This window comes from Pan paniscus, chromosome X (genome assembly GCF_029289425.2).
Source record: "Pan paniscus chromosome X, NHGRI_mPanPan1-v2.0_pri, whole genome shotgun sequence".
Lineage (NCBI taxonomy): Eukaryota > Metazoa > Chordata > Mammalia > Primates > Hominidae > Pan > Pan paniscus.
The window spans coordinates 3,791,358-3,818,332 of NC_073272.2; the positions used below are offsets into that span (position 1 = coordinate 3,791,358).

Below are 26,975 nucleotides of genomic sequence, written 5' to 3' on the forward strand. Positions count from 1 at the left end.
GATAAAGGTTACAAGGTTTATAGAAATTATATTTTATAGTCAAGATGATTAAACTTTTATTATAAAATTTCAAAGACACAAATTTAATTTGCCGCATCCTGTTTTTAATTAGGGCTTATTGTTTGGGATATTAAGCCTCCTCTCTCAAAGAATAAAGATTTTCACCTTTTTTTTTTTTTTTTTTTTTGAAATCTTTGAGTTACTGCTTTGGTTAAATGAATGACTTATTTTACAATGACCCATGACCCTATTTCGTGATATCAAGCATTTTAAACTTTTTATCTTTGACGAACTTTCCAAAGTCAAATTCTAACTTGATTCCTCATTAATTTTTTGATATGAGTCCTCTGAAGTCCAAAAGAGACATATTTGTCTTATTTGGTATAAAAATCATACAAGAAGCATCGTCAAATATAAAATGGTGTTTGACTTTCTTTGGGCTGTATTTATAGAAATGTTATTGATATGTGCTCCAAAATTATGGGAAACTCTTATAATTCTGAAATAACTTCTGTATGTTGTGAATTATAAATTTTATGTTAAATTGTTGTATGCTACAGAAGTAACCAAAATTTCCTTGTCAATGGTGGTTTTAATAATGGCCGTCCTGGCTGGGTGTGGTGGCTCACGCCTGTAATCCCAGCACTTTGGAGGCCAAGGCGGGTGGATCACGAGGTCAGGAGATCAAGACCAGCTTGGCCAAGATGGTGAGACCCCCGTCTCTCCTAAAAATACAAAAATTAGCCGGGCGTGGTGGCACAGGCCTGTAATCCCAGCTACTCAGGAGGCTGAGCCAGAGAATCACTGAAACCCAGGAGGCAGAGGTTGCAGTGAGCTGAGATCATGCCATTGCACTCCAGCCTGGGCAACAAGAGTGAAACTCCATTTCAAAAAAAGAAAAAAATATACACCCCTGATTTGAAACAAGACTAGGATACACGGTAAAGAATGTTTATTCACTAAAGTTTTGACAGACTGAAGGCCATTATTTCAGATTGGAAATAGGAAACTTAAAAGAACTACATGGACATTGGGTCAAAGAACATGGGTTGAAATGTGCCTGGCAGTAGCCCAAAAGTAAATGCTCTTCGAGGTGCATGTGAAGGAACTGTAGGAGGGAAATGGGATAATTCACATCTCCGCCAATAAATAAATGTAGCCACACTAGCTTGGGGGATTTGAGGTGAGACATCGAAAATACTAAGTCATGGTGAGGGCTGGAAGACAAAAGAATGAATCACTTCATAGGAATGGCTGTGGGGAAGGGCTTGAAGGAGTCATCCTCTGACTTCCATGTGAACCATGAACATTAAACATGGAGAAATGAGGAGCGGCAGCAGATCGGTTTGGGATGCATCTTCAGGGGATGCTGAAACAACAACAGCATTTGGTTTGCTCTACACCCCTGTCACCCCTCGCCCGCAAGCCCAGGGAGTGGTCAGCAGTGGGGCTTTGTGACGTCGAAGCCACCCTAGGGGTGCCATTGGATGGGACACTGCCTGTATGATCAAACAAAGCTCAAGGGTGTGGCTTTGCCTTGTCACCAGGAGGGTATATATAGGGAAGGCAAGAGCTCTGGGCCACTGCGAAGATTCAAAAGCTACAAAGCTTTCCGCAGACATTGACAAACCAATGTATACAATGGGCCAACAATCCAGTGCTGGCGGGGTGAAGAGAAGCACCCCGTGTGAATCCAACGAGGTGAATGAGACGGTAAGATTGTTAGGTTTTGAAGCGAAGGCGAGGGTGAAAGAAAGACACACAGAGCAGGGGCGGCTCAAACAACAACACAGGAATATTGCAGACAATTGTGGAAGTGGTGGGCCCGCTTAATGCCAGAGCCCACCGCCGCTTACAGGCTGGGGTGCTTGTAGGTATGGGTGGGAGGGGCCTGGGCAGTATGGCTTGCTGCCCGGCAGGATATTGATAAGATGTTCTTAGCATCAGGTGGTTTGGCCCTTTTTCTGCTGGAATATCATTGTGGTGTTCCTTAAAACGTTGCCAAGCAAGATATGATAGGGATGTTTCTTTAGTTGGGCCTTCGTCCGCCTTGCGGACAGGTGGTTAGGCAGGATGTTTCTCACGGCCTGAACCCCCATGGGATGTTTCACTTTGACCAAGGTCTGCAAAATAGCAAAGAACTTACAGAATGGTGCAGTTTGGACTAACAGATGACCCTACCCACGCTCCTCTTCTTCTTCCCCATAGATCCCTACTCTGTGATTCAACCTTGTTCTTCTCTGGATCAAACCCCTTCCTCAACCTGCATTCCTTCTTGTCATGAAGCCCCCCGTGCTATCCAGTCTCTATCCTGTTCACCCAAAATAATGTCCTCCTGGCCTCTCCCTGTTTTCTTAACAGATGCCAGAGACGTCAAGGGGGGACTCACAGCCAGAACCCGCTCCTAAGAAATCAAAAGCATCGGACTCCTCGACCGTATTAGTGCTTTCCTACAGGAGAGAGGTTAGAAGACGTTACTCCGTCTCCGATGAATTGGTGAATGACCACTCCCGAGAGAACCGAATCAACCGCCTCCAAATAGACGAGGAAGAATTCACGCAGATTTCTGTGCAAACAGCTGCAAACCAGAAGGAAGATGCTGCCGTTAACCTTGGGCAATGAAAATAAAGTTTGAGAAGCTGATGGCTGTGCATATCTCTGCCTGTTTTCTGATGGTGGTGCGGGGGGGGAAGGGAAGGGAAGAGGTAGGCATTTGAGAAGGGAGGGATATGAGGTCCTGTAGGGTTGCTGGACAGACCCACAGGTGGACAGTAAGCCAGACATTGTAAATAAGGCCTGGGGGAGGACTGATTCCTAAAGAAAATTTCCTTCTTAAAATTTTATCTCACAGGAAGTGGAGATGTGTATATGTTCACGCAACTGTACCCGGCAGCACATAGTTCTGCTGAATGCACATATCGAAGGTATTCCCATCCCCTTTCCATCTGATATTTTCCTAGGTTAGAAATATATGCTTTATAAAGAGTAAACGTTCTGTAAAACACAAAGCACAATACAAAAGAAGATAGTAGATGTAGGAGTAAGTAAACGGCAGGAAAGCATTGCTTGTAATGAAATGATTGAAAAGCCAATTCTAAAACAAAATGTTCAATGCATCTTAAATATTTGTTACTGTTTTAATGACCTCAGCAGCCTTTAATCAAGATAAGTATGCTTTAGAAATGTGTTGATATCCGCAAAGTGTGAATATTCAAAATCGCCATGACTTGGGAAAAGGAAAGTAAAACACTCTTAAGTATGAGGAGCTTTTTTCCATGGAATGTGAACTGCAAGGTGGTGAGAAGGGTTAGGTGTGATGTGGTGAGATCATTTTTAGGAGAGTGTGTCTATTATCGGCTTCCTAACACTTCCATTTTGCATGATAATTTCCTGAAATTCGTCATTTAATTAAGGCTATAGATTTTGATTACAATGTGTCTTAAAATGTCAAACAGTATAATATTTATAGTGAAAAAGAAAACTGCTTGGCGGATACACATCGGTTAGCGGGAAAAGACACCACAGGGATTCACCATGGAGTCACCCGTGGATGGGGTTTTAGTTTCTGTCTTTGAATTGACCTTCACATAGTGTCTACGTCTTGAGAGTTCAGGGGATGTTGGAGAGATCATTAGGTAAAACAAGAAGGTCTTCTCAGGACACATGAGGGAGTTAAATAAAAATGCAGGAGCAATTACAATTTTAGTTATTTGTAACTGTGGTTTGCTAAGTCATAACACTGTCATGGATAACATGAAAAAATAAAATATACTAAATATCAATAGACAAAAACCAGTTTGCTTTTCTCCAACCAAATACCTAAATACCTAGCACTGATTTCCAGAACAAAATCCCCCACGTACCATCTTTGGAATAAAAGAATATTCTTTCAAGTTGTCGGACCACAAGGTAAAAACAAAAAATCCCAATGCTTTTTTTCTTACTCTTTGATATGTACAATTGAAGGTATTCCTCATTGCAAACTAATATTTCCATCCAGCACGTGACATTAAAGAATTTTTCATATTTAGGATAGTAATACGGGATCACATTCTTTAGCCTTAGGCATTGCAGAGGAAAAACAAACAAACAGAAACAAACCAAAACTAAGCTGAGAGAGGCGGAGCAAGAAAAGCAGAATAGAAGGCTGCACAGATCAGCCCCCTCGCAAGGACACAAATTTAGCAACTATCCACACAGTAGAAAACACCTCCATAAGAACCCAAAATCAGGGGAACTCTCATAGTACCTGGTTGTATCACTGAAAGAGGCACTGAAGAGTTAGAAGAAACAGTCTTAAATCGCTGACCCCACCCCTTCCCTATCCTAGGCAGTGGCAGTGTGGTGTAAAGAGCATCTCTGGAAGCTGGAAGAGCAAGAGCAGAGCAGTTGTGGGTCACTGAACTCAGTGCTGTCTCTTACAGGAGAAAGGAAAACCAGACCAAACGTAGCTGACTCCCATCTGGGAAGGGAGCATTGCAACCACCTCTAGCCAGAGGGAAATTACCCATCCCAGGAATCAGAACTTGAGTTTCTGCAAACCTTGCCACCAAGGGCTAAAAAACTGTTCCAGGTTTCTCAGACAACCTTAAAGGCAGTCTAGGCCATAAGACCTGTAACTCGTAGGTGAGTTCTAGCGTAGAATTGGGCCCAGAGGCAGTGGATTGTGGCGGGTATGTGGAGGGGTGCACATGACCTACTGAGATACCAGCTGGGGCAGCCAAGTGAGTGCTGGTGTCACCCCTGCCCTAGCCCCAGACTGCCCAGCTAGCGGCTCCATGAAAGACCCCCTCCTTCCACTTGAGGAGATGGAATAGTGAGGAGCGTTTTTTTTCTTGCATCTTGAATACCAGCTCAACTACAGCGGGACAGGGCACCGGTCGGGGTTGTGAAGCCCCTGTTCCAGGCACTAGCTCCTGGATAACATTTCTAGACACACCCTAGGCCAGAAAGAAACCTGCTGCCTTGAAAGAAATGAAAAGAGAACACCTATACACTGTTTATGGGAATGTAACTTAGTTCAGCCATTATAGAAAACAGTTTGGTGATTTCTGCAAGAACTTAGAATTACCATTCATCTCAGCCATCACATTACTGGATATATACCCAAAGGATATATATCATTCTACCGTTAAGACATATGCATGCGTATGTTCTTGACAGCACTATTCACAATAGCAAAGATATTGAATCAACCTAAAGGCCCATCAGCAGCAGACTGGATAAAGACATTGTGGTACATAAACAGCATGGAATACTATGCAGCCATAAAAAAACGAGATCATGTCTTTTGCAGCAACATGGATGGAGCTGGAGGCCATTACTCTAAGCGAACTCACGTGGGAACAGAAAATGGAATACCACCTTTTTCCATTTCTAAGCAAGAGCTAAACATCGGTACGCATGGACACAAAGAAGGGAGCAACAGACACCCGTGTCTACTTGGGGGTAAAGGATGGGGAGGAGGGTGAGGATTGAAAAGCTACCTGTCAGCTATTATGCTGATTACCTGGGTGATGAAATAATCTGTACACCAAACCCGTGTGACACACAATTTCCCTATATAACGAGCCTGCACGTGTACCCCTGAACCTAAAATAAAAGTTAACAAAAATTTAAAAATAAAATAATAAAAAATTAAGAAGTCTCACAGAGGTAGAGAGTAGAATGGTGGTGACTAGGGGCTCGGTGGTGGTGGCTGGAGAGACATTGCTCAAAGGATACCAAATTTCCGTTAGACTGAAGGAATAAGCTCCAGAGATATATTGTACAACACGGTGACTACGGGTGATCATAATATGTTGTATTATTGATAAATGCTAAGAGAGTAGATGTTAAGTGTTCTCAATACAAAATGATAACTTTGTGGGATGATGCATATGTTAATTAGCTATATTTATTCATTCTACAATGTATATACTTCAAACATTAGATACATGATAGATACATTCCATTTTATCTGTTCAGTTTAAAATAATAAAAATAAAGAAGAAAGACATGTCCAAGTGTTCTGCCTGGGAAGATGGGCCTGAGAGAGTCTTACATAGTTAATCATGTACTATGTTTTTCTGTGCAGGACAGCAGAGGGAGTGGGGCTACCTGAGAGCAGCACATAGTCAGTAAATGGCCTATAACAGCTCTACTTCCTTTCTTGAAGAATCAGAATGGTGAAAGAAACCAGTGTAATGTTTCTCATACCCCTAAGAAGGACACTAAAGTGTTTTAAAGAGAGTTGGATCTGAAGGTGCCCTGTGGTTGGGCTTGAGGGATGACATGAAAATGTTCTGCATGAATCAGCCATTTAGGGCCAGATGGGATGATACGCATCTCAGGAGATGTTCGATGGATACGACATTGGGAAATTCTGAGATTCTGAATTGACTAGGTGTGAGACTCATGCATATTAAGTGCAATTACATAAAATGGCATTGCATTTCTCATTCGGCCAAGCATTGTAACCAGGTATATTCATGTGCCAGCTATTTCAATAGAAAGTGCTAGCTCTCACAACCGTTTGCATTCCAATACAATTTTCTGAATGTAAGAGAAAGAGATATAGTTATAACCAAGGTGTTAATCAATGAGAATAGTTTGCATCTCATCTTCTCTATTCTGCAGAAAGGCCCTTGAAGAGCATATTGCATCATTTTCCTCATGGCCAAGAAAATCAAGAATCACTGATCTGGCCAGGTGCAGCGGCTCATGCCTGTAATCCCAGCACTTTGGGAGGCCGAGGCGGGCGGATCACCTGAGGTCAGGAGTTTGAGACGAGCCTGGCCAACATGGTGAAACCCTGTCTCTGCTAAAATACAAAAAAAAAATTAGCTGGTCGTGGTGGCGGGCGCCTGTAATCCCAGCTACTGGGGAGGCTGAGGCAGGAGAATTGCTTGAATCCAGGCAGTGGAGGTTGCAGTGAGCCGAGATCGTGCCACTGCACTCCGGCTTGGGTGACAGAGCCAGACTCTGTCTCAAAACAACAAAAACAAAAACAAGAAATCACCGATCCATTTGAAAGTCAGCAAATATTTTGTCATTGACTAAATGTAGACCCTAGAGAGTGATCCCCATACACCACACTACAACTTAAGACTGATTCTGTTTCTTAATCATCCTTTGGAGGTCATCACGTTTTTGAACTCTTGTAATAACAGGGGACTTGAACGCATTTCAGACAGCAAACCTCGTCCTGTGTTATCTTATGCTCTGGGAGGAATTAAAAGACAAGGAAGTAAGGAAGAAAGAAAGGAAGGAAGGGAGGGAGGAAGGAAGGGAGGGAGGGAAGGAGGGAGGGAGGGAGGGAGGAAAGGAGAAGAGGAGAGAAGAGAAGAGAGGAGACGATCTCTAAACCTAAATTGGTAGAAAGCTTCACAAGTCTGAATACTTAAAAAGTTAAATTAAGTAGCTAAAGATGTTTTTGAAAAGCATCTGAGCAAACAACAAAATGATTCTGAAAAATATTTGGTAATGTAATAATGACAATGGGTTATTTCTTCTATCCGTGATCTCCTACAATATATTTTAAGCCAGATCACGTTTTTCCTTTGATGAAAACTCCACAGAGTTTTCATCTTGATGAAAATAAAATCCAAATTCCTAATAAGGCCGTACATGATGTGGGCACCTATTACCTCTCTGACATTAATACTTATTCTTCTCATGAATCAATCACTCTGCTTCTATCACACTCCCCAATCTGTGACTCTTGTAACTCACCATGCATGTGATTCCTCTAACCTGCCATCCATATCAGGGTCTTTGCACACTTCTGCTGGAAGGTTCTTCTCTAAAATATCCACTATGTATCCTCATTTTCTTTTCTTTTCTTTTTCTTTCCTTCTTTCTTTTCTTTTCTTTTCTTTTTTTTTTTTTTGAGATGGAGCCTTGCTTTGTCGCCTAGGTTGGAGTTCAGTGGTGCATTCTCGGCTCTCTGCAACCTCCGCCTCCTGGTTTCAAGCAATTCTCCTGCCTCAGCCTCCTGAGTAGCTGAGATTACAGGCGCCTGCTACCACGCCTGGCTAATGTTTGTATTTTTAGTACAGATGGGGTTTCATTGGTTGGCCAGGCTGGTCTTGAACTCCTGACCTCGTGATCCGCCTGCCTTCGCCTCCCAAAGTGCTGAGATTACAATCGTGAGCCACCACGCCCGGCCTGTGTATCCGAATTTTCTTAAGGTCACTAGTCAGAAGTCACTTTATTGGAAAGGCTATCCTCCATTTAATGGTGAAGACGTTAAATGGTACTTGTACTTCTTTCCCAAAAAATGACACTTTTATCAGTTATTTTACTACAGTACCTGGAACACGTAAACTTTCAAGAAATATTTGGTGAATGAATGCATGTTAATCTGAATTTAGTATTGCAGTCTTCATTACTAGAAAGCATTTACATGTTTTAACTGTCAGGGAGCAACGCTGGTAAGTGATTAATTCCCTATCAATAAAATGGATAGAGTACTATTCATGCTACATGTTCTCACAGTTGTGGCAAGGGTTATTAAATTGCCAACTGTAGTACTAAACTTATATTAATGTTGTACTCATTAGTATTACTCTTGTTATGTTCAGAGGAAATATGGAATAAAAGTAAGATCATGGGCCTGGTTCAAATCTGAAATTCTGCTACGTCCTAGTTGGGTGATCTAGGTCAAGTTTCTTAACTCCTCTGAGTCTTAGATTCTTCGTATGAAAAATGGAAAAAATGCTAGCACCTACTTCTCAGGATTGTTTTGAAAAACAAATTAATTAATATATTTAAGCTTTTAGCACAGAGCCTAGTACATACTGTGTGTGCAGTAATTACAAACTATTACTAGTGAGTATAATAGGATGTGAAAATTCATGACATCAAACAACTAGAACCGAGATTTATACACACACACACACACACAGACATATGTATACACACACACACACACACACAGACATATGTATACACACACACACACACACACACATAATTGTTTTTGCAACAGAGTCTAGCTCTGTCGCCCAGGCTGGAGTGCAGTGGCGTGATCTCGGCTCACTGCAACCTCTGTCTCCCGGGTTCAAGCAATTCTTCTGCCTCAGCCTCCTGAGCAGCTGGGACTACAGGCGCGTGCCACCATGACTAGTTAATTTTTGTATTTTTAGTAGAGATGGGGTTTCACCATGTTGGCCAGGCTGGTCTCGAACTCCTGACCTCAGGCGATCTGCCCACCTCAGCCTCCCAAAGTGCTGGGATTACAGGCGTGAGCCACCGTGCCTGGCCTGCAGTAGGATTTTAGAGAGATGTGTTTGTGAGAGAGATTTGTGCCCAAAGGGTTTTATTTTAAATTTTTAAAATATTTATAAAATAGAGACAAGATCTTACTATGTGGCCCAGGCTGGTCTCGAACTGCTGAGCTCAAGTGATCCTCTCTCTTTGGCCTCCCACAGGCGTGACTCACCACAGCCGATCCACTCAAAGCATTTTAACTTAGGGAGGTGAGTGTTGACACAGACAAACCAATGCCATTGCAATATTTTCATGACTTAGATTTCCCGAGAGAAGGGGATATGCCCTACCACACAGGTTCACGGTGGGAAGCACCAGGGCTTGGCTTGGAAGCAGAGGCAGGAAGGAATGAGGAGCCCAAGCAACAGCCTTTATTATTAGGCTTTCCAAGGGAAAGGTCAGGCAGGGCAGGGTGAACAGCTTCACACTGGTAGTTTGAGTAATTACAGTAAGTTTGGAGCAACAGAGACTGCCTCTAGCTGTCTGGTACCCGGTGCTGGGTTGATTTAGGACAGAGAAAATATCAGCTTACTGTGTGAGAGTTAGATAAAGGAGGTGGATGCTTGCATAGGTAGGGTGTGTTCCTAAGTGAGTTGTTACTATTTGTATTAGTCCATTCTCACGTTGCTAATAAAGACATACTCAAGACTGGGTAATTTATACAGGAAAAAGTGGTTTAATGGACTCACAGTTCTGCATGGCTGGGGAGGCCTCACAATCATGGTGGAAGGCACATCTTACATGGTGGAAAGCAAGAGAGAATGAGAGCCAAGCGAAAAGGGAAATGCCTTATAAAACCATCAGATCTCGTGAGACTTATTCCTTACCATGGGAACAGTATGGCAGAAACTGCCCCCATATTCAATTATCTCCACTTGGCTCTGCCCTTGACATATGGGGATTATTACAACTCAAGGTGAGATTAGGGTGGGGACAGAGCCAAACCATATCGCTACTTTTAGGAATCAGCTAGTCCTGGGAGGAGCAGTCTTTCCCCAAGTCTATGAGGCCCCTCAAGCTGTCAAAATACTAGCCTGGCACAGTGGCTCACAGTTGTAATCTCAGCACTTTAGGAGGCCAAGGTAGGAGGATTATTTGAGCCCAGGAGTTTGATATCAGCCTGGGCAACATTGCAAGACCCTGTCCCTACAAAGAAAAAAAAAAGAATTAGCCAGGTATGGTGGCATACAACTGTAGTCCAGCTACTCAGGAGGCTGAGTGGGAAGTTTGAGGCTGCAGTTGGCAATGATCGTGCCACTGTACTCCAGCCTGGGCAACAAAGTGAGACACTGTCTCAAAAAAAAAAAAGTCAAAACATTATAGGATACAGAAAATTAAGACAACATGATTAATGTGTGTGTGTAAGTATGCATTAGCTTGTGTGAATGTATACATGAGAGAGAGAACAAGAGAGAAAGAGAGACTATGAATACCCACAGCTTAGGGATGACTGAAGTAATTATTCTAGCAACGAGGAGTAAATTCTTCAACGTGACCTGCCGGGTGGTTGCTTATCTCCACCTTCCTTCCTTTCTAACATCCTAGTGATTGTTTCTGTCCCACATTCGCGCTATGGAAGTCATGCAAACAAATATAAATTAACAAATAGTATCGTTTGCCTTAGACCTGTAAAGAAAGGTCTTTTGGAGTCATTGCATGAAATTCCAGAATTCTTACTTGGTTGGATTTAACTTTATTTGCAGGAGGAATTTTCTCTGATGGGATCAGTCACTTGTGGTGTGATGTATCTTCATTTTGATGTGGATAGTCCCACATAAAACAATTAAAAAAACAAAAATAAGTAAATAAAAATCTATGTTTTTAAGATTCTATATGAGTGCAGGACATGATCAATGATAAATAAAACAGCCCCGTAAACAGCACAAGCCTCCCGAATTTAACTATAGAGGATTATACAGTAGAATTTTTTGTTATTATTTTTTCTCATCATAATTTCAGAAGTTGGGAGCATGGGGCTGACACAGTGCTCAGTGCCACGGTCATGGGACCAGGGTTCTTTTTTTCCACTTGGCCACCTCTGACATGCTAGCTTTCATTCTTGTGCATCTCACCCCATGGTTGCAAAGTGGCTGCAGTTCCTCCAAGCATCACACCTGCACTCCATGCAGTAAGGAGGGAAAAAACCAAAGGCGGTAAAGAATCCAGTTAGATGATTTGATCCTATTTTAGTAGGAAAGCACAGCTTCTCTGCAAGACCCCACCAGTAGACTTCGGTATAATCCTCATTTACCAGAGGCTGGGGAATGCTTATGTTTTCTATCTAAAATTGATCTCTGCAGCCAGGCATGGTGGCACATGCCTGTAAATCCAGCTACTCGGGAGGCTGAGGTGGGAGAATCACTTGAACCCAGGAGGCAGAGGTTGCAGTGAGCTGAGATGTTGCCACTGCACTCCAGCCTGGGCGACAGAGTGAGACCCTGCCTCAAAATAAATAAATAAGTAAATAATAAAAAATGAAAAATAAAATTGATCTCTGAAAATAGATTTGGTAACAATTTCATATCAGAAGAAAGAAGAAAGGAAGGGAGGGAGGGAGGAAGGAAAGGAAGGAAGGAAAGGAAGGAAGGAAGGGGAAGGGAAGGGAAGGAAAGGAAGGAGGAAAGGAGGGAGTGAGGGAGGGAGAGAAGGAAGGAGGGAAAGAAAGAAAAGAAGAAAACAGAAATGGAGGAAAAAAGGAAGGAAAGAAGAGAGTGAGAAAGAGGGAGGGAGGAAGGGAAGAGGAGGGAGGGAGAGACAGAAGAGGGAGGGAGAAAAGGATAAAGAATGATTAACTTTGCCAAATTACTTTTGTCAATTTCAGATGTGAAAGTGGCATTCAGCCTTGGATCATTTTTAATTTTGTTTGTACCTAATCAGATTGAGGTAGAATTTTAATTTGGTATTCCCAGAATTACCCTATTCCCATCTGGGTCATCATTATTATCTCCAAATATTCTCATGACAAGATTTCTAAAAATGTCTGCAAGTTTGCAGTGAAATTGTGCATTGTTCTTAGAGTTGAAGAAATGCTACTGTTGCTGTGTAATTCTGTGCAGAAGAGTATTATCAATCACTAGAAAAAGCTTTTGAGAAAAACATCTTTAACGAAAAGAGTCCTAAAAGCACCACAAAGACGGTATCATACATAATGCAACTTGTTTTTTAGGTGCAACTGTGTGGAAAGCTCATTATGTGACTCCTAAATTCTACCCTGAAGGAACAGGTGCCTGCTATGGGAGTGGAATATGTTCATGGTCGGGGGATGTAACCTACCACGACCCACCACTCCTCTTTGACATCTCAAGAGACCCTTCGGAAGCCCTTCCACTGAACCCTGACAACGAGCCATTATTGGACTCCGTGATCAAAAAGATGGAGGCAGCCATAAGAGAGCATCGTAGGACACTAACACCTGTCCCACAGCAGTTCTCTGTGTTCAACACAATTTGGAAACCATGGCTGCAGCCATGCTGTGGGACCTTCCCCTTCTGTGGGTGTGACAAGGGAGATGACATCCTTCCCATGGCTCCCTGAGACCATGGGGACCACGTGTTACCCACCACAAACTTACTGTTACAACGGTCATAGGAGCAGAGCTCACCTGACTGATTCATTCCATTTGGGATAAAAACTGATGGCCCAACCCATTGTTTTATCCTCAGAAATCAGTTCTTTCAAGAGCTCGGTGAAATTAAAGTGGGCCCATAGAACAGTGAACCTGGAGGGGAGCATTTGTTGTATAATTTTTTTCTGGTATATAATTGTGCCATTGCCCAAGGAAAAGAGCAAATCAAGGTGACTTCAGCAGATTCTTGTAGAGCTTTTGTTCCTAGAATTCATGGAAGCATCAGGTCCAATGTCATAAGTTAGAAACTTCTGCTTGCAGATTCTATACCCAGGCATGCTAGCTTTCTAATAAATCATGATAAGTACTTAATTTTTTCATGAAGCAGAGGGTCACATAAAACTTGAAGTAGTGCTATTATAGTCAGTTTGACTTCTTGATTTTCTCTCTTTCCTTCTTTTCTCTTCCTGTCCGATACACATCTGGTTATGAGAAAAAATGCTGGGCTGAAGTTCTTGACTTTGCTTCCTCGTAGCTATATCATCGTGGAAATGTCTCTGTGATTTGGTTTCTTCATGTGTAAAATAAGGAAAACCAGTGTCTACTTCACAGAGTAGCTATGAGGATTACATGCATTAATTAATGTGAAATCGCCTTGTGTAGAATAAGCAGTCAATAAATGTTATTATTACAAATGTTGTTGTAAGCATCATCAATTGCAGTTAATCATGATTCCTTAAACACAAAATAAGAAAAATGGCAAAGAGTCAACATTTAAGAAAAAATAAAGAAACATGGCTAAAACAATTATTTAATTGAAGAAAGACATTTGGCAATACACATAGGAAGCAATTCAAAGCAGGATAAACAAACATAAATCCAAAATTTGAAGCATTTGTGACTGCAGACTACAAAAGACAAAGAAAGGATCTACAGATGGATGCAGGGCAGGTGAGCCCCAAATTGGGGCTTAGCCTGGGAGGGTTCTTGGCTTCCCTCAGGAAATAATTCAAGAGTAAGCCAGTGGTGGAAGCAACAGCTTTATGGAGAAGGTAGTGTCACAGTTCTGTGACCGCTCCTGCAGAGAACAGGAGCTCAGGGCACTGCTGCAGTCATATTTATACCCACTTTTAATTGCATGCAGATTAATGGGCAGTTTATGCAGAAATTTCTAGGAAAAGGGTGGTAACTTCTGAGTGCTCAGGTCATTGCCATAGAAGAGGCCAGTAATGCCCAGATGCTGCCATGGCAACGGTAAACTGACATGGCATGCTGTTAGGCATGTCTTATGGAATGCTGCTTCCATGTTTTAGCTAGTCCTCAGTTTGGTCCTCTGTCTGCTTCTGCTTCTTCTTCTTACCATTCCTGGGCTCAAGCAATCCTCCTGCCTTGGCCTCCCAAAGTGCTGGGATTACAGGTGTGAGCCACCACATGTGGCCAACAATGAATGTTCTTTATTTTATTATACTTTATATTTTGAGATAGAGTCTCACTCTGTCAGCCAGGCTGGAGTGCAGTGGTGCGATCTCAGCTCACGGAAACCTCTGCCTCCTGGGTTCAAGTGATTCTCCTGCCTCAGCCTCCTGAGTAGCTGGGATTACAGGCACACACCACTACAACCAGCTAATTTTTGTATTTGTAGTAGAGACAGGATTTAACCATGTTGACGAGGCTGGTCTCGAACTCCTGACCTCAAGCCATCCACCTGAATCAGCCTCCCAAAATGCTGGGATTATAGGCGTGAGCCACCGTGCCAGCAACAATGAATGTTCTTAATATCACCAGCCTGTGCACTTAAACATGATTTAAAATGGTAAATTTTGTTATGTGTTATTTTACCGTAATTAATTTTTTATTTTTATTTTTTTGAGATGGAATTTCCCTCGGTCGCCCAGGCTGGAGTGCAGTGGGAGATCTTTTCTCAAAAACAAAACAAAACCCCCAAAAACGACCGAACAAACAAATGCAATAACAACATCTTTTGCAATTTTTGAAGTTTGAAGATTACTTATTTCACTCAGAGCTCCCTTGTATTACTTGTCTTTAATGCTGTTCTCAAATTTGTGTGTGTGTGTGTGTGTGTGTGTGTGTGTGTGTGTGTGTGTGTGTGGAGAGAGAGAGAGAGAGAGAGAGGGCAGCTAGCAGGTCCTACATCACCCCAAATCCATCATTTTCTCTTTATTCAATTCTGCAGTGGTGCGATCTCGGCTCACTGCAACCTCCGCCTCCTGGGTTCAAGCGATTCTCCTTCCTCAGCCTCCCCAGTAGCTGGGATTACAGGCGCCTGCCACCACACCCAGCTAATTTTTTGTATTTTTAAGTAGAGACAGGGTTTCTCTATGTTGGCCAGGCTGGTCTCGAACTCCTGACCTCAGGCGATCCACCCGCCTCGGCCTCCCAAAGTGCTGGGATTACAGTCGTGAGCCACCTCACCCGCCCCCATTCTGCTATTTCTTATCCCTCTTTACATTGCCGCCACACTGCAATGTAAATGAACCTTTGACCTAAATGAACCAATTAATTATGCCCCCACTTCACTAATGGGCCAGTAGAGGGCGCTAGACAAACATTTCTCAACTACTCGGTCAATGCGTTCAAGCATGCCACAGGTGTTCTTGCCAGAGACTTGTCATTGATGTTTTCTTGAGCCATTAGAAGGAAATGGCCATGAGGAAAAGACTCGGTTTGTTTTATGTTAATCCAGGGGATATGATGGTAGACAGGTACCAACCAGACATGTCCATTTCAGACAGTCAAAGTAGCCAATCTGTCCTCCACAATTCAGCATTTTTAGAGAAATAAAAAATGGTGCTGAAACATGCAGAGTCTAAAACTGAATGTCTGCTTTTCAAGTTCTTTCTAATTATTGGCTAGGGAAAAATCAGTGTCACTTAACTTCTCTGTAGTGCAATGTCTCAACTTTAAAATGACTACAATAGCAAATGCTTCATAGAGTTGCTGCAAAGATTACATAGATAAATATGCTAAAACACAAGAGGCTGGAACGAGCACTTTAAGATGACAGTAATTTTATTTTATTACAAGAAAGACTGAGGTTGAATTTTCTTAACCCAGAACTTAGATTAGGAAGAAGTGGTCATTAAAATATACCATGCATTATTACTTATTATGGTCACCATTCTGTGCAATAGATCACTAAGCTTATTGCTCCTGGGAGGGGATAGATTTATTAACTTGCCTGATGTAATCATTCCACATTGTGAACATATATCAAAGCATTCCATGGTACTCTCTCTCTATATAATATTATATATAATGATATATATAAAATATTATATATGATGTTATATATAAAATACTATATAAAATATTATATAAAATATTATATATAATGTTATATAAAATATTATATATAATATATTATATATAATATATAAAATAATATATAATATATATAAAATTTATCAATTAAAAATAAAAATAAAATGCTGACAAAATAAGAGGTGTTAAATGAATGTATAAGAAACATGAGGTAGCTGAAGTAGGAGTCTTACTCAAACCATCTGCCCTGATCTGTCTATCATCCCATGCTGGGACATGAAAAGGCACATATTCAGAGGACTGGGGGAATTGAGAGAGAGTGAAGGACAGACAGAGTCTTCATCAGGGACGCTCCCACACGGGAAGCCTCCTACCATGAACCTTAAAGACGTGAGTTCTGGAAGGTGTCTGAGAAGAGATTTTCTGCGGTTTTGCCAGAGAGCTGGCAACGAGGTGATGGGAGCAAACCCTTCCTTCATTATTATATTTTCCAAAACTCACAGCATTATTTTGGAGAATTGTTAAGGTAGTAGGAGGGAGATTTAAGAAATAGCCCCAGAGTGTCTTTGTGTTCACTGCCCTGCATGTTTGCCAGGAAGAACATATTCCTCAGGTATTAGTCTCGTGCTGCTGATAAAGACATACCCAAGACTGGGTAATTTATAAAGGAAAGAGGTTTAATGGACTCACAGTTCCACATCACTGGGGAGGCCTCACAATCATGGCAGGAGGCAAAAGGCACATCTCACATGGTGGCAGGCAAGAGAGAAAAAAGAGCCAAGTGAAACCTCTTATAAAACCATCAGATCTCATGAGGCTTACTCACTACCATGAGAACAGCGGAAACCACCCCCATGATTCAATTATCTTTCACTGGGTTCCTCCTGCAACACGTGGCAATTATGGGAGGTACCACTGAAGATGAGCTTTAGGTGGGGACACAGCCAAACCATATCACCTTAGGTATGGAGAGACTGAAGAAATGAATGTGCCATTTTTGATCTTTACAGAGGGTTTCAAATTTGCAAATGTTCAAAAATGTTATCCCTCAAAGACCTTTGAGGAAAAAGTTAGTTGATTGACTCCAGCAAAATGGAATGTCATCCAAGAAAGGTGAGAGTAGCCAAGCACAGTGGCTCATGCCTGTAACCACAGCATTTTGGGAGGCTGAGGTGGGAGGATCGCTTGGGTCCAGGAGTTCAAGACCAGCCTGGACAACATAGTGCAATCTTATCTTTACTAAAAATTCGTTTAAAATTGCTGAGTGTTTACTAAAAATTTGTTTAAAATTGCTGAGTGGCACATGCCTGTAGTCCCAGCTACTCAGAAGGCTGAGGTGGGAGGATCACTTGAGCCCAGGACATTGAAGCTGCAGTGAGCTATGACTACACTACTGCACTCCAGCCTGGGTGACAGAGCAAGACCCTGTCTCAAAATACTACTACTACTACTACTACTACTAATAATAATAAAAAGAAGAGAGTACACAGGAAGCAGTGCTGAATAAATAAATGTATAAAACAAAGTCTGAATGTGTTAGTGCACAGTTGTGAAAATAATCTGGAGTTAACATTTCACATGGGAGGTAATTGAAAGAGCAGAGAAGAAAGAGAGAATGAGCATATGTTCATGTTTTTGTTTCGTCTGGGAAGAAGACATAGGTAATGACTATCTTTATACTTGATAGAAAATATAAGCTTAAATACGTGTGCTGACAGGTGAAAGGTGGTTACCACCAGAAAACTAGAAAAGATGTGTACAAGTTTCAGAGCCTTAATGGGAAATGCGTGGATTGAAGAAAACCTGATTCATGCAATCAGAGGTGGGTGGGAAAGAATTACACCGAAGAAGCAGAAAATCTGATATATGTAAAAAAGGGAAAATAATATAAAGTGAAACTGCAGGACTCAATCCAAATATAACCATGATCATAATAAACATGGATGGATTAAAATTCCTTTAAAAAAGATAGGCTTTCTGAATGGGAAAATAAACATAAAATCCAGACATACAGTAGTGTAGGAGGCAGCTTAATTAAAAACAAAATGTTGAAAATAAATGGATGCATTTGATATGATTCTGTTCCACTATCCAATCTAAGTAATGATCAATTATTTTATAGATTGTTCTTCAGTTTTTTTTTTGTTGTTGTTGTTTTTTTTTGAGACAGAGTCTCCCTTTATCCCTCAGGCTGGAGTGCAGTGGCGCGATCTTGGCTCACTGCAACCTCTGCCTCCCAGGTTCAAGCAATTCTCATGCCTCAGCCTCCACAATTGCTGGGAGTAGAGGCACCTGCCACCACGCCCGGCTAGTTTTTGTATTTTTAGTAGAGACGGGGTTTCACCTTGTTGGCCAGGCTGGTCTAAACTCCTGACGTCAGGTGATCCGCCCGCCTCAGCCTCCCAAAGTGCTGGAATTACAGGCTTGAGCCACTGTGCCCAGCCTTCAGTTTGGTTTTGTCCAGTGTTTTCTCATGATTAGACTGAGGTTATGCATTTTTGGCAAAAAAATCATCAGAATTGATGTAAGTTTTCAGTGTGTCATGTTACGGAGTGCATGATGTCTGTATGTCCTGTCCTGGTGATGTTAAATTTCATCACCTGGATTAAGTGGTGTCTGTTGGAATTCTCCACTGTGAAATTATTATTTTTTCTGATCCAGGAAAGGTTAAGCAAGAGTCTGGCACCATTTGAAGTCTAATAAGAAACATTTACTACCTGATTTCTCTGAAGCCTGCTACCTGCGGGCTACATGTGCATAATAAAAACTTTGGTCTCCTCAACGCCTTATCCTCACCCAGACATTTCCTTTCTATTGATTACAGGTCTTTAATCAGAAAATCCTGGAATCCACCTACGACCTGGAAGTTCCTCACTTTGAATGGAATCCCACCTTTCTGGACTAAGCCAATGTACGTCTCACATGTGTCGATTGATGTCTCCTGTCCCCGTAAATTGTATAAAGCCAAGCTGTCACCCAACCACCTTGGGCACTTGTTCTCAGGACCTCCTTGGGGCTGTGTCGTGAGCCATTGGTTAAATGAATAACTCTTTTCAAATATTTTACAGAGTTTGACTCTTTTCATGGACATTAATTGGTGCCCTACACGTGGGGCCTCAGAAAAGACTCAGAATCCTTGACGAAGTTGCCCGAACCCGGAGCTAAGTTACCCGCAGGGCCATTGGAAGCCCTCCCTGGCTTTAGGTTTCTCCTCCAGTGGAACCGGTGAGTCCTCTGCAGCTCTGGACCTTCCATTTGGTGGATGGTCCTTGGTTCATTCTGAGCTGTTTTTCTACCTCCTTTTTATTTTTCTCCTAGGAAGTTGTTGTATAGGATCCTACTTTACGTTTGGTGGTGCATTCTAAATGGTCTTCTCCACTGCCCTTTCCCCCCCAAATTAATGTCGATTGGCCTGTGAGTACATTTGCGTGAGAGACTGAACTGCCACTTTTGTGGCGTAATTTTGAATTGCCAAATGAGAGGCTGACCTCCTCAGCTTGGAAAAGAAAGGGAGTTTTGCTCCTCCTAGCCAAAAACCACCCCTGGGTGGTAGGGGTTGAGTGGGAGTCTCTGGGGGATTGACTCCTGCCATGATGTGCAGTGACCCTACAGGGAACCGCACAACAAAATTAATTTTAAGAGGCTCATCCAGGAGACAGGTGTAAGAGCTGATCACTTGCTATGTTGAGCCCTGTCAGAGGTCTAGACCTCTGGAGAGAGAAACTCAGACACGTGAAAGGGTAGAAAGACTCAGTGGTGACACACAGTGTAGTCCCTCTCACAGCCAGCACACTTCAATCCACCCTACTAAAACCCAGGCCACAGTTTAGTTCCTCATTTTTAAATAAAAGTGGGAGACATAGCATGTAAGGATGAGGAAAGGCGGAGACAGCGACCCCCATTTGGGCACCCCTTTTGGTTCTCTGCTTCCTCTACTTGCAAGTATTTGTGTAAGTGGGAAAAGCTTGAGGGCATGCCAGGTCAAACAAGAAGCTTCCTGTTACATATTATGTCTGTGCTTGTTCACACTTTAAACTGCTGCACACATTACACCAGAGAAAATTCCAGCCCAAAGGTCAACCTGCAACCAATCAGTTCCTAAGTCCTCTATTTTGCTATTTTCTTTTCTGCCTACTTTAAATCTTCTGTTTACTTTTTGTTCTTTTCTTTTCTTTTTCTTTTTTTTTTTTTTTTTTTTTTTTGAGACAGAGTCTTGCTCTGTCACCCAGGCTGGAGTGCAATGGCGCTATCTACTGCAGCCTCTGCCTTCCAGGTTCAAGCGATTCTCCTGCCTCAGCCTCCCCAGTAGCTGGGATTACAGACGTGCGCCACCACGTCTACGTAATTTTTGTATTTTTAGTGGAGACAGGCTCTCACCATGTTGACCAGGCTGGTCTCGAACTCCCGACCTCAAGTGATCCGCCGGCCTCGGCCTCCCAAAGTGCTGGGATTACAGGCGTGAACCACCATTCCTGGCCCTTCTGTTACTTTTCCACTGCTGTTGAGATAGAAGTCACTGTTGGGATCCAACCTTTTTGTTTGTATAAACTGGTGAGTTTGTGTTGATATCTCTTGCTAGAGTTCTGAAGTAAAAGCTATAGGATCTTTGTGTGAGTGTGCATGCGTGTTTAGATGTGTTTATGTACATGCACATATGTGTGCACATACATACATTTTTTACGTGCTTTAGCCCTGAAGTGTCCAATTGGCTTCAAGTCAAAGAGTACTCATAAATTAAATAATAAGCCAAAACGCTTTTCAAGTTCACGTGACTTACATAAATCTTTAATAAATAAGCTGGCTTTAAAATTATTGGTACGATAGTATTAGAAATATCTTAAAAATTGTCAGCATACATGTTTGTTTGCATTTACTGATCAAGCAGTTTCATATTTACCTCTGACAGATATTATCAGGTGTCAAAATTTGCCATAAGGCTTACAAAACTATAAACCCAGCAACCCAGCATGAAACACAATAATCTTTGTTTCTGTACTTTTTGAGAAATAAGACGTTTAATGTTATTAGTGTAGTAAAAAGAGCTAAATCCCAAGTTATCAGTAAAATATCTATATATTTAAAATTTTTGCTTAGGCAAACACAGAAAATTCATAGACTATAAAAATGGTTAACAGGGAAATAACTTTAAATGATGACTATGAGAGTTTTCACAGATAATCTAGGTAAAAGATTTTATAAAATTAATTAGGTAAATGTAATGAAACAAATGCCTGTAAATAAATATAATTTAGAATCTAAAGTTAAATAATAGATATTCACTAAATGTCTGGGCCATTTTCAATTTAAATAAATTGTATTATAGAAAAACTTTTCTAAAAAATATGTTCTTATTCAAAGCTAAGTTATTTTCATCTAATTCCATGTTTATTTATTTATATTTTTTGAGATGGAGCCTCGCTCTGTCTCCCAGGCTGGAGTGCAATGGTGCAGTCTCAGCTCACTGCAACCTCTGCCTCCCAGGTTCAAGCGATTCTCCTGCCTCAGCCTCCCTTGTAGCTGGGATTACAGGTGCCCACCACCATGCCTGGCTAATTTTTGTAATTTTAGTAGAGATAGGGGTCTTGCCATGTTGGCCAGGCTGGTCTCGAACTCCTAACCTCAGCTGATCCACCCACCTAAGCCTCCCAAAGTGCTGGGATAACAGGTGCAAGCCACCGCACCCGGCCAGATTCTAGGTTTATTTAAGGGTTATTTATGAAATATGGTAAAAGGAACCAAGAAACAAGAGATGTAAAGAAAGTTAGGCTGCGTGCATTGGGTCACACCTGTAATCCCAGCACTTTGGGAGGCTGAGGCAGGCGGATCATGAGGTCAGGAGTTTGAGACCAGCCTGACCAACACAGTGAAACCCCGCCTCTACTAAAAATATAAAAATTAGTCAGGCATGGTGGCACGTGCCTGTAATCCCAGCTACTCAGGAGGCTGAGGTAGGAGAATTGCTTGCACCCGGGAGGCAGAGGTTGCAGTGAGCCAAGATCGTGCCACTGCACTCCAGGCTGGGTGACAGAGCGAGACTACTCCATCTCAAAAAAAAAAGAAGAAGAAAGTTACAAGGAGGTATTTTTGGTAAGAAATGTTAAAAGAAAAATAATTTTGTATGAGAAAGAATCTTGTTGTTTAAGAGAGATGTTTAGGACAGAACAGAAAATCCAAGCAGGATGTATATGGTCTGTGCAAGTCATAATACAGTCTGTAAAAAAGGAATTCAAAAAAATTTTTATGTAATTAAGTTTGCTATAACTAAAAGGAAATTATAATCATTCTAGGTATTGGACTTCAATAATAAAAATACAGTAATGCCAAAGGAGATCATTGGTTAGAACAAGATTTTCTTAAAATACTGATGTACTCAGTGAAATTGCAAGAAGTTTTTTATTTTTGAATTCCATAATCTCTTCTTGAAATTCTTCAGATGGACATCCTAGGGGTTCCACTTCTGCTGCATCCTGCTTGCCTCAGAGCTTTCCCTCTTTTGAAAAGGCCTGGGATGGTAACTCTCTCCTTCAACTTTTGCTGGCTCCCGTAATTTTTTAAAAATTAGTAGTCTAAAGGAAGAGAGAGAATTTTTGAAAAGAGGCAAGTGAAAAATGTTATAGGATGTGCCTCTATCTGTGTGTCTGTCTATAAGTTTATTTATTGTCTGTTTGTTTGATTGATTTGTTTATTTTGGAGACAGGGTCTCACTCTGTCACCCAGGCTGGAGCGCAGTGGTGTGATCTTGGTTCACTGTTCCCTTGAGCACTGGGCTCAAGGGATCCTCCTGCCTCACCTCAGCCATCCATGTAGCTGGAACCACAGGTGCATACTATCTCGCCCAGCTAATTTTTTGTATTTTTTATGTAGAGATGGGGTTTTGCCATGTTGGCCAGGCTGGTCTCAGTCCTGAGCTCAAGCGATCCACCCGTCTTGGCCTCCTAAAGTGCTAGGATTACAGGCGTGCGGCACCATGCCTGGCCTTGTCTGTAAGTTTCTATCTGTCATGAGGAAGTAATATTTCAGTACCAAATTATATGAAAGAGCTCTAATCAAATGGCTTACAGAAAAGCAAGTGCTTATCAGACAACCAAAAGCTAGCTCAGATGCTTTTAATTGACATTCCTTTAGTAATCTTTGGTAAGACTAATTTGGTAAATTTAATTTCAAAATCCTGTCCAGTGGTTTAAAATCTTAGAGTCACGTTAGATGGGACTGTTCCCCTGACCTTGACCCCCTTCGTGGGCAGGAACTGGAGTGGCTCATGTTACTCAGCCTGCAGTTTGTGGACAGCTATGTGTTAACAGCTCAGTGAAGGGTCAAGGTGACAGCCTTCTGCACCTGTCCTTTTGGACACCGACTTCTTGTTTGGTGTCCAAGAATCATCAGGTCACACAAACTGAAAGATGATGAATGTGGAGGACTTTATTGAGCAGTGGAAGTGGCTCTTGGTGGAAGAGGAGCTGGAAAGGGGATGGTGTGTGAAGAAGGTGATGTTTCTCTGAAGCCTAGCCTTCTCTGGCTGGGCTCCCCTCCAAAACCACACCGTCTGAAGTTAGTCATGTTTATCTGTAGTCTCCAATGCTCAGTTACTTCTCTGCTCGCCACTCAGTAGCTTGTATCCCTGCCGGTCAGCTGCTTGTGTTGCTTTTTTCGTTTTCTTTTTCTTTTTCGTTTTTCTTCCTGCCAGCTGGTCTGGTCCTTATGGGCACAGGATAGGGGGCAGGGCAGGCCAAAAAGGCAATCATCTGGGCAGAGAAACGAGGTCAGCTGCTTTCACTAGGGCCGAGCTTCCAGACTTGAGGTTGTAGTTTAGCCGGGAGCCCAGCCATCCTGTATCAATGTTAGATTAAATTAGGCAATCCTAGGTTTTGCACTGGAAATTAGGGTTACTGGGAGTTGGAATAGTAGGAGAGTAAGATGTATTTTTGGTGAGGTTTATAAAAACACAAAGATGTGGTTTTTGCCAAAGAAAATGTAATGTTTAGAGGCTATTTAAAGGTCACTTTAAAATAAATGGAAAATTATGTAGATAAAACTCATTGGAGAAAGAGAAAAATAAAGAGGTGGGGAATGAGAAACCTTTGACTTTTGGGTGGCCACGTGGTCACACATGGTAATGAAGTGGCATCATTGTCTGGGGTAAATACCCGAGATTCATTGTCTCATGGCCACAGAAAACGAGGACGTGGACACACAGAATGAGGTTGAGAGCAGAAGTTTAGTAGGCAAAAGAAAGAGAAGAGCTCTCTGCAGCAGAGCGGGGTCCTGGAGAAGTGGGTTGCTGCTTCTTTGCTGAAATGCAGCAAGTTTTATAGATGAGCTTGAGGAGGCAGTGTATGATTTACATAGGACGCAAAAGATTGGTTGGACCAGGTGTACCATTTGCATAGGGCACGTAAAGCTGGTTAGGACTAGATGTGTCATTTGCATAGGGCATGAAAAGCTGGCCTAATCTTTTTTTTTTTTTTTTTTGAGATAGAATTTTGCTCTTGTTGCCCAGGCTGGAGTGCAATGGCGCCATCTCGGCTCACTGCAACCTCCGCCTCCCGGGTTCAAGTGATTCTCCTGCCTCAGCCTCCTGAGTAGCTGGGATTACAGGTGCCTGCCACCACACCCGGCTGATTTCGTACTTTTAGTACAGATGGGGTTTCTCCATGTTGGTCAGGCTGGTCTCAAACTCCTGACCTCAGGTGATCTGCCCAACTCGGAGCCTAATCTTTTATTATGCAGATGGACTCTTTACCTGGCTAGTGCCATGTCGCCTGTTTTTTTTGTTTGTTTTGTTTTGTTTTGTTTTTTGAGACGGAGTTTCACTCATTTTGTCCAGGCTGGGGTGCAGTGGCGTGATCTTGGCCTAATGCAACCTCTGCCTCCCGAGTTCAAGCAATTCTCCTGCCTCAGCCTCCTGAGTAGCTGGGATTACAGGCATGTGCCACCACGCCTGGCTAATTTTTGTATTTTTTTAAGTAGAGACGGGGTTTCACCATGTTGGCCAGGCTGGTCTCGAACTCCTAACCTCAGATGATCCGCCCGCCTCGGCCTCCCAGAGTGCTGAGATTACAGGCGTGAGCCACTGCGCCTGGCCTCTGGTTTTTTACTGTACACGTGGTGACAAAGAAAAGGGAAGACGGAGCCTCCATGTTGAACATACCTGGCTTCCAGGTAGCCCTTTCCCATTGGCACAGCTGCCAGCATTTACCCATGCAAGCTTCCAGCTTGCTTATTATCTATGCCTGCAGCTCTATTTTCCAGGCTGCTCTTTGTTAAAAAGAAATGATTTGGGGGCTCCTTTTTAAAAAGGGAAATTCTGCCAAGGACTCTTTTACCCTCACTATCTGCCTGAATAATTTCTTTCTAGTTCCTCTATCAGTAAGGAGATGCAGCTGGCTTGTCTTCAGTCACTAAAGGTCAAAGCCACCAGAGGAATTTAGAGATGGATCCTACTCATAGTCCCAGGGAATTTAGTTCACTGGATGTATAGCAAATGCAAATTAATAAGGAAAAAGTGAACTATTCAGTCCCTTGCTTACTGCCTATGTAGTTGCTAAAACCAAAGTAAAAGAGTGCTGCCTTGGGCGTGAAGGCAGCACCAAGCTCAGATGTGGGTCGGTCTCAGATCAGGCCAGTGACCTCAAAGCTTCCTACACAAGGAAAAATTAAGCCACGTCAACCAAAAGTTACCTCTGAGACCTGTGATTACCAAGAAGATAGACATGTGGAGAAAGGGCAAAACCAAGTAACTATTAAACCCAGAGGGTATTTACGGGGCTGTTCAATCTTTTGGCTTCCCTGGGCCACACTGGAAGAAAAATTGTCTTGGGCCATGCATAAAATACACAAACACTAATGATAGCTGATGAGAAAAAAAAAAAAGGCAAGAAAATGTCATAACATTTTCAGAAAGTTTACACGTTTGTGTTGGGCCACATTCAAAGCCGTCCTGAGCCACGTGCGGCCCGCGGGCCGTGGATTGGACAAGCTTGAAAAGGAATTGGTTCATCTTCTAGATTGGTATCGTCAGCTTCCCGAGTTCCCTTTTCTAAAATGGGTTGTAAGAATGACTACTTTAAGAACAGTATGTTTAATGTTTTTTTTTTTTGAGAAAGGGTCTCATTCTGTCACCCAGACTGGAGTGCAGTGGCATGATCTCAGCTCATCGCAACCTCCACCTCCTGGGTTCAGGTAATTCTCCCACCTCAGCCTCCTGAGAAGCTGGGATTACAGGCACACGCCACCATGCCCGGCTAATTTTTCTATTTTTTGGTAGAGATGGAATTTCACCATGTTGGCCAGACTGCTCTTGAACTCCTGACCTCAGGTGATCTGCCCACCTTGGCCTCCCAAAGTGCTGGGATTACAGGCGTGATCCACTCTGCCCAGCCGAGATGTTTAATTTTTAAATGCCACAGAAAGAAAGAGCATGTTTGGGCTGGTGCAGGGCCCGCAGCTCACTCACTATTAAACACTTGCTGATGAGTGTATGGGACCCAGATGCACAGAAAGTTTTTCCTGAGGAAATGGCCAGCCTGGTGGACTAGGTAAACACCCTACAAGGTCTGTTTATCCTGAAAAGGGGACTGCCCAGCCCTCCCTATAGAATGCCAAGTGGAGCACCCTAGATAAAGCAGCCGATGTGCTTCATATGCAAGCCATGTGGGATTGGCTTCATGATGACCGGGATATTCATCAGCTGAATATGCCCATTACCCAATGTATTAGTCCGTTTTCATGCTGCTGATAAAGACATACCCGAGATTGGGCAATTTACAAAAGAAAGAGGGGTAATTAGACTTACAGTTCCACGTGGCGGCGGAAGCCTCACGATCATGGTGGAGGGCAGGGAGGAAGAAGTCACATCTTACATGGATGGTGGCAGGCA

General features: G+C 42.4%; 1 protein-coding gene across 1 annotated transcript; it reads left to right on the forward strand.

The window, feature by feature from the left end:
- Positions 1 to 1,641: 1,641 nt before the first annotated feature.
- Positions 1,642 to 2,622, forward strand: LOC129395358 (sperm protein associated with the nucleus on the X chromosome C-like). The gene is made up of 2 exons (XM_055106600.1): positions 1,642 to 1,713; positions 2,362 to 2,622. Exons 1-2 carry the CDS (start codon positions 1,642 to 1,644, stop codon positions 2,620 to 2,622), a joined length of 333 nt encoding a protein of 110 aa, XP_054962575.1.
- Positions 2,623 to 26,975: the final 24,353 nt, after the last annotated feature.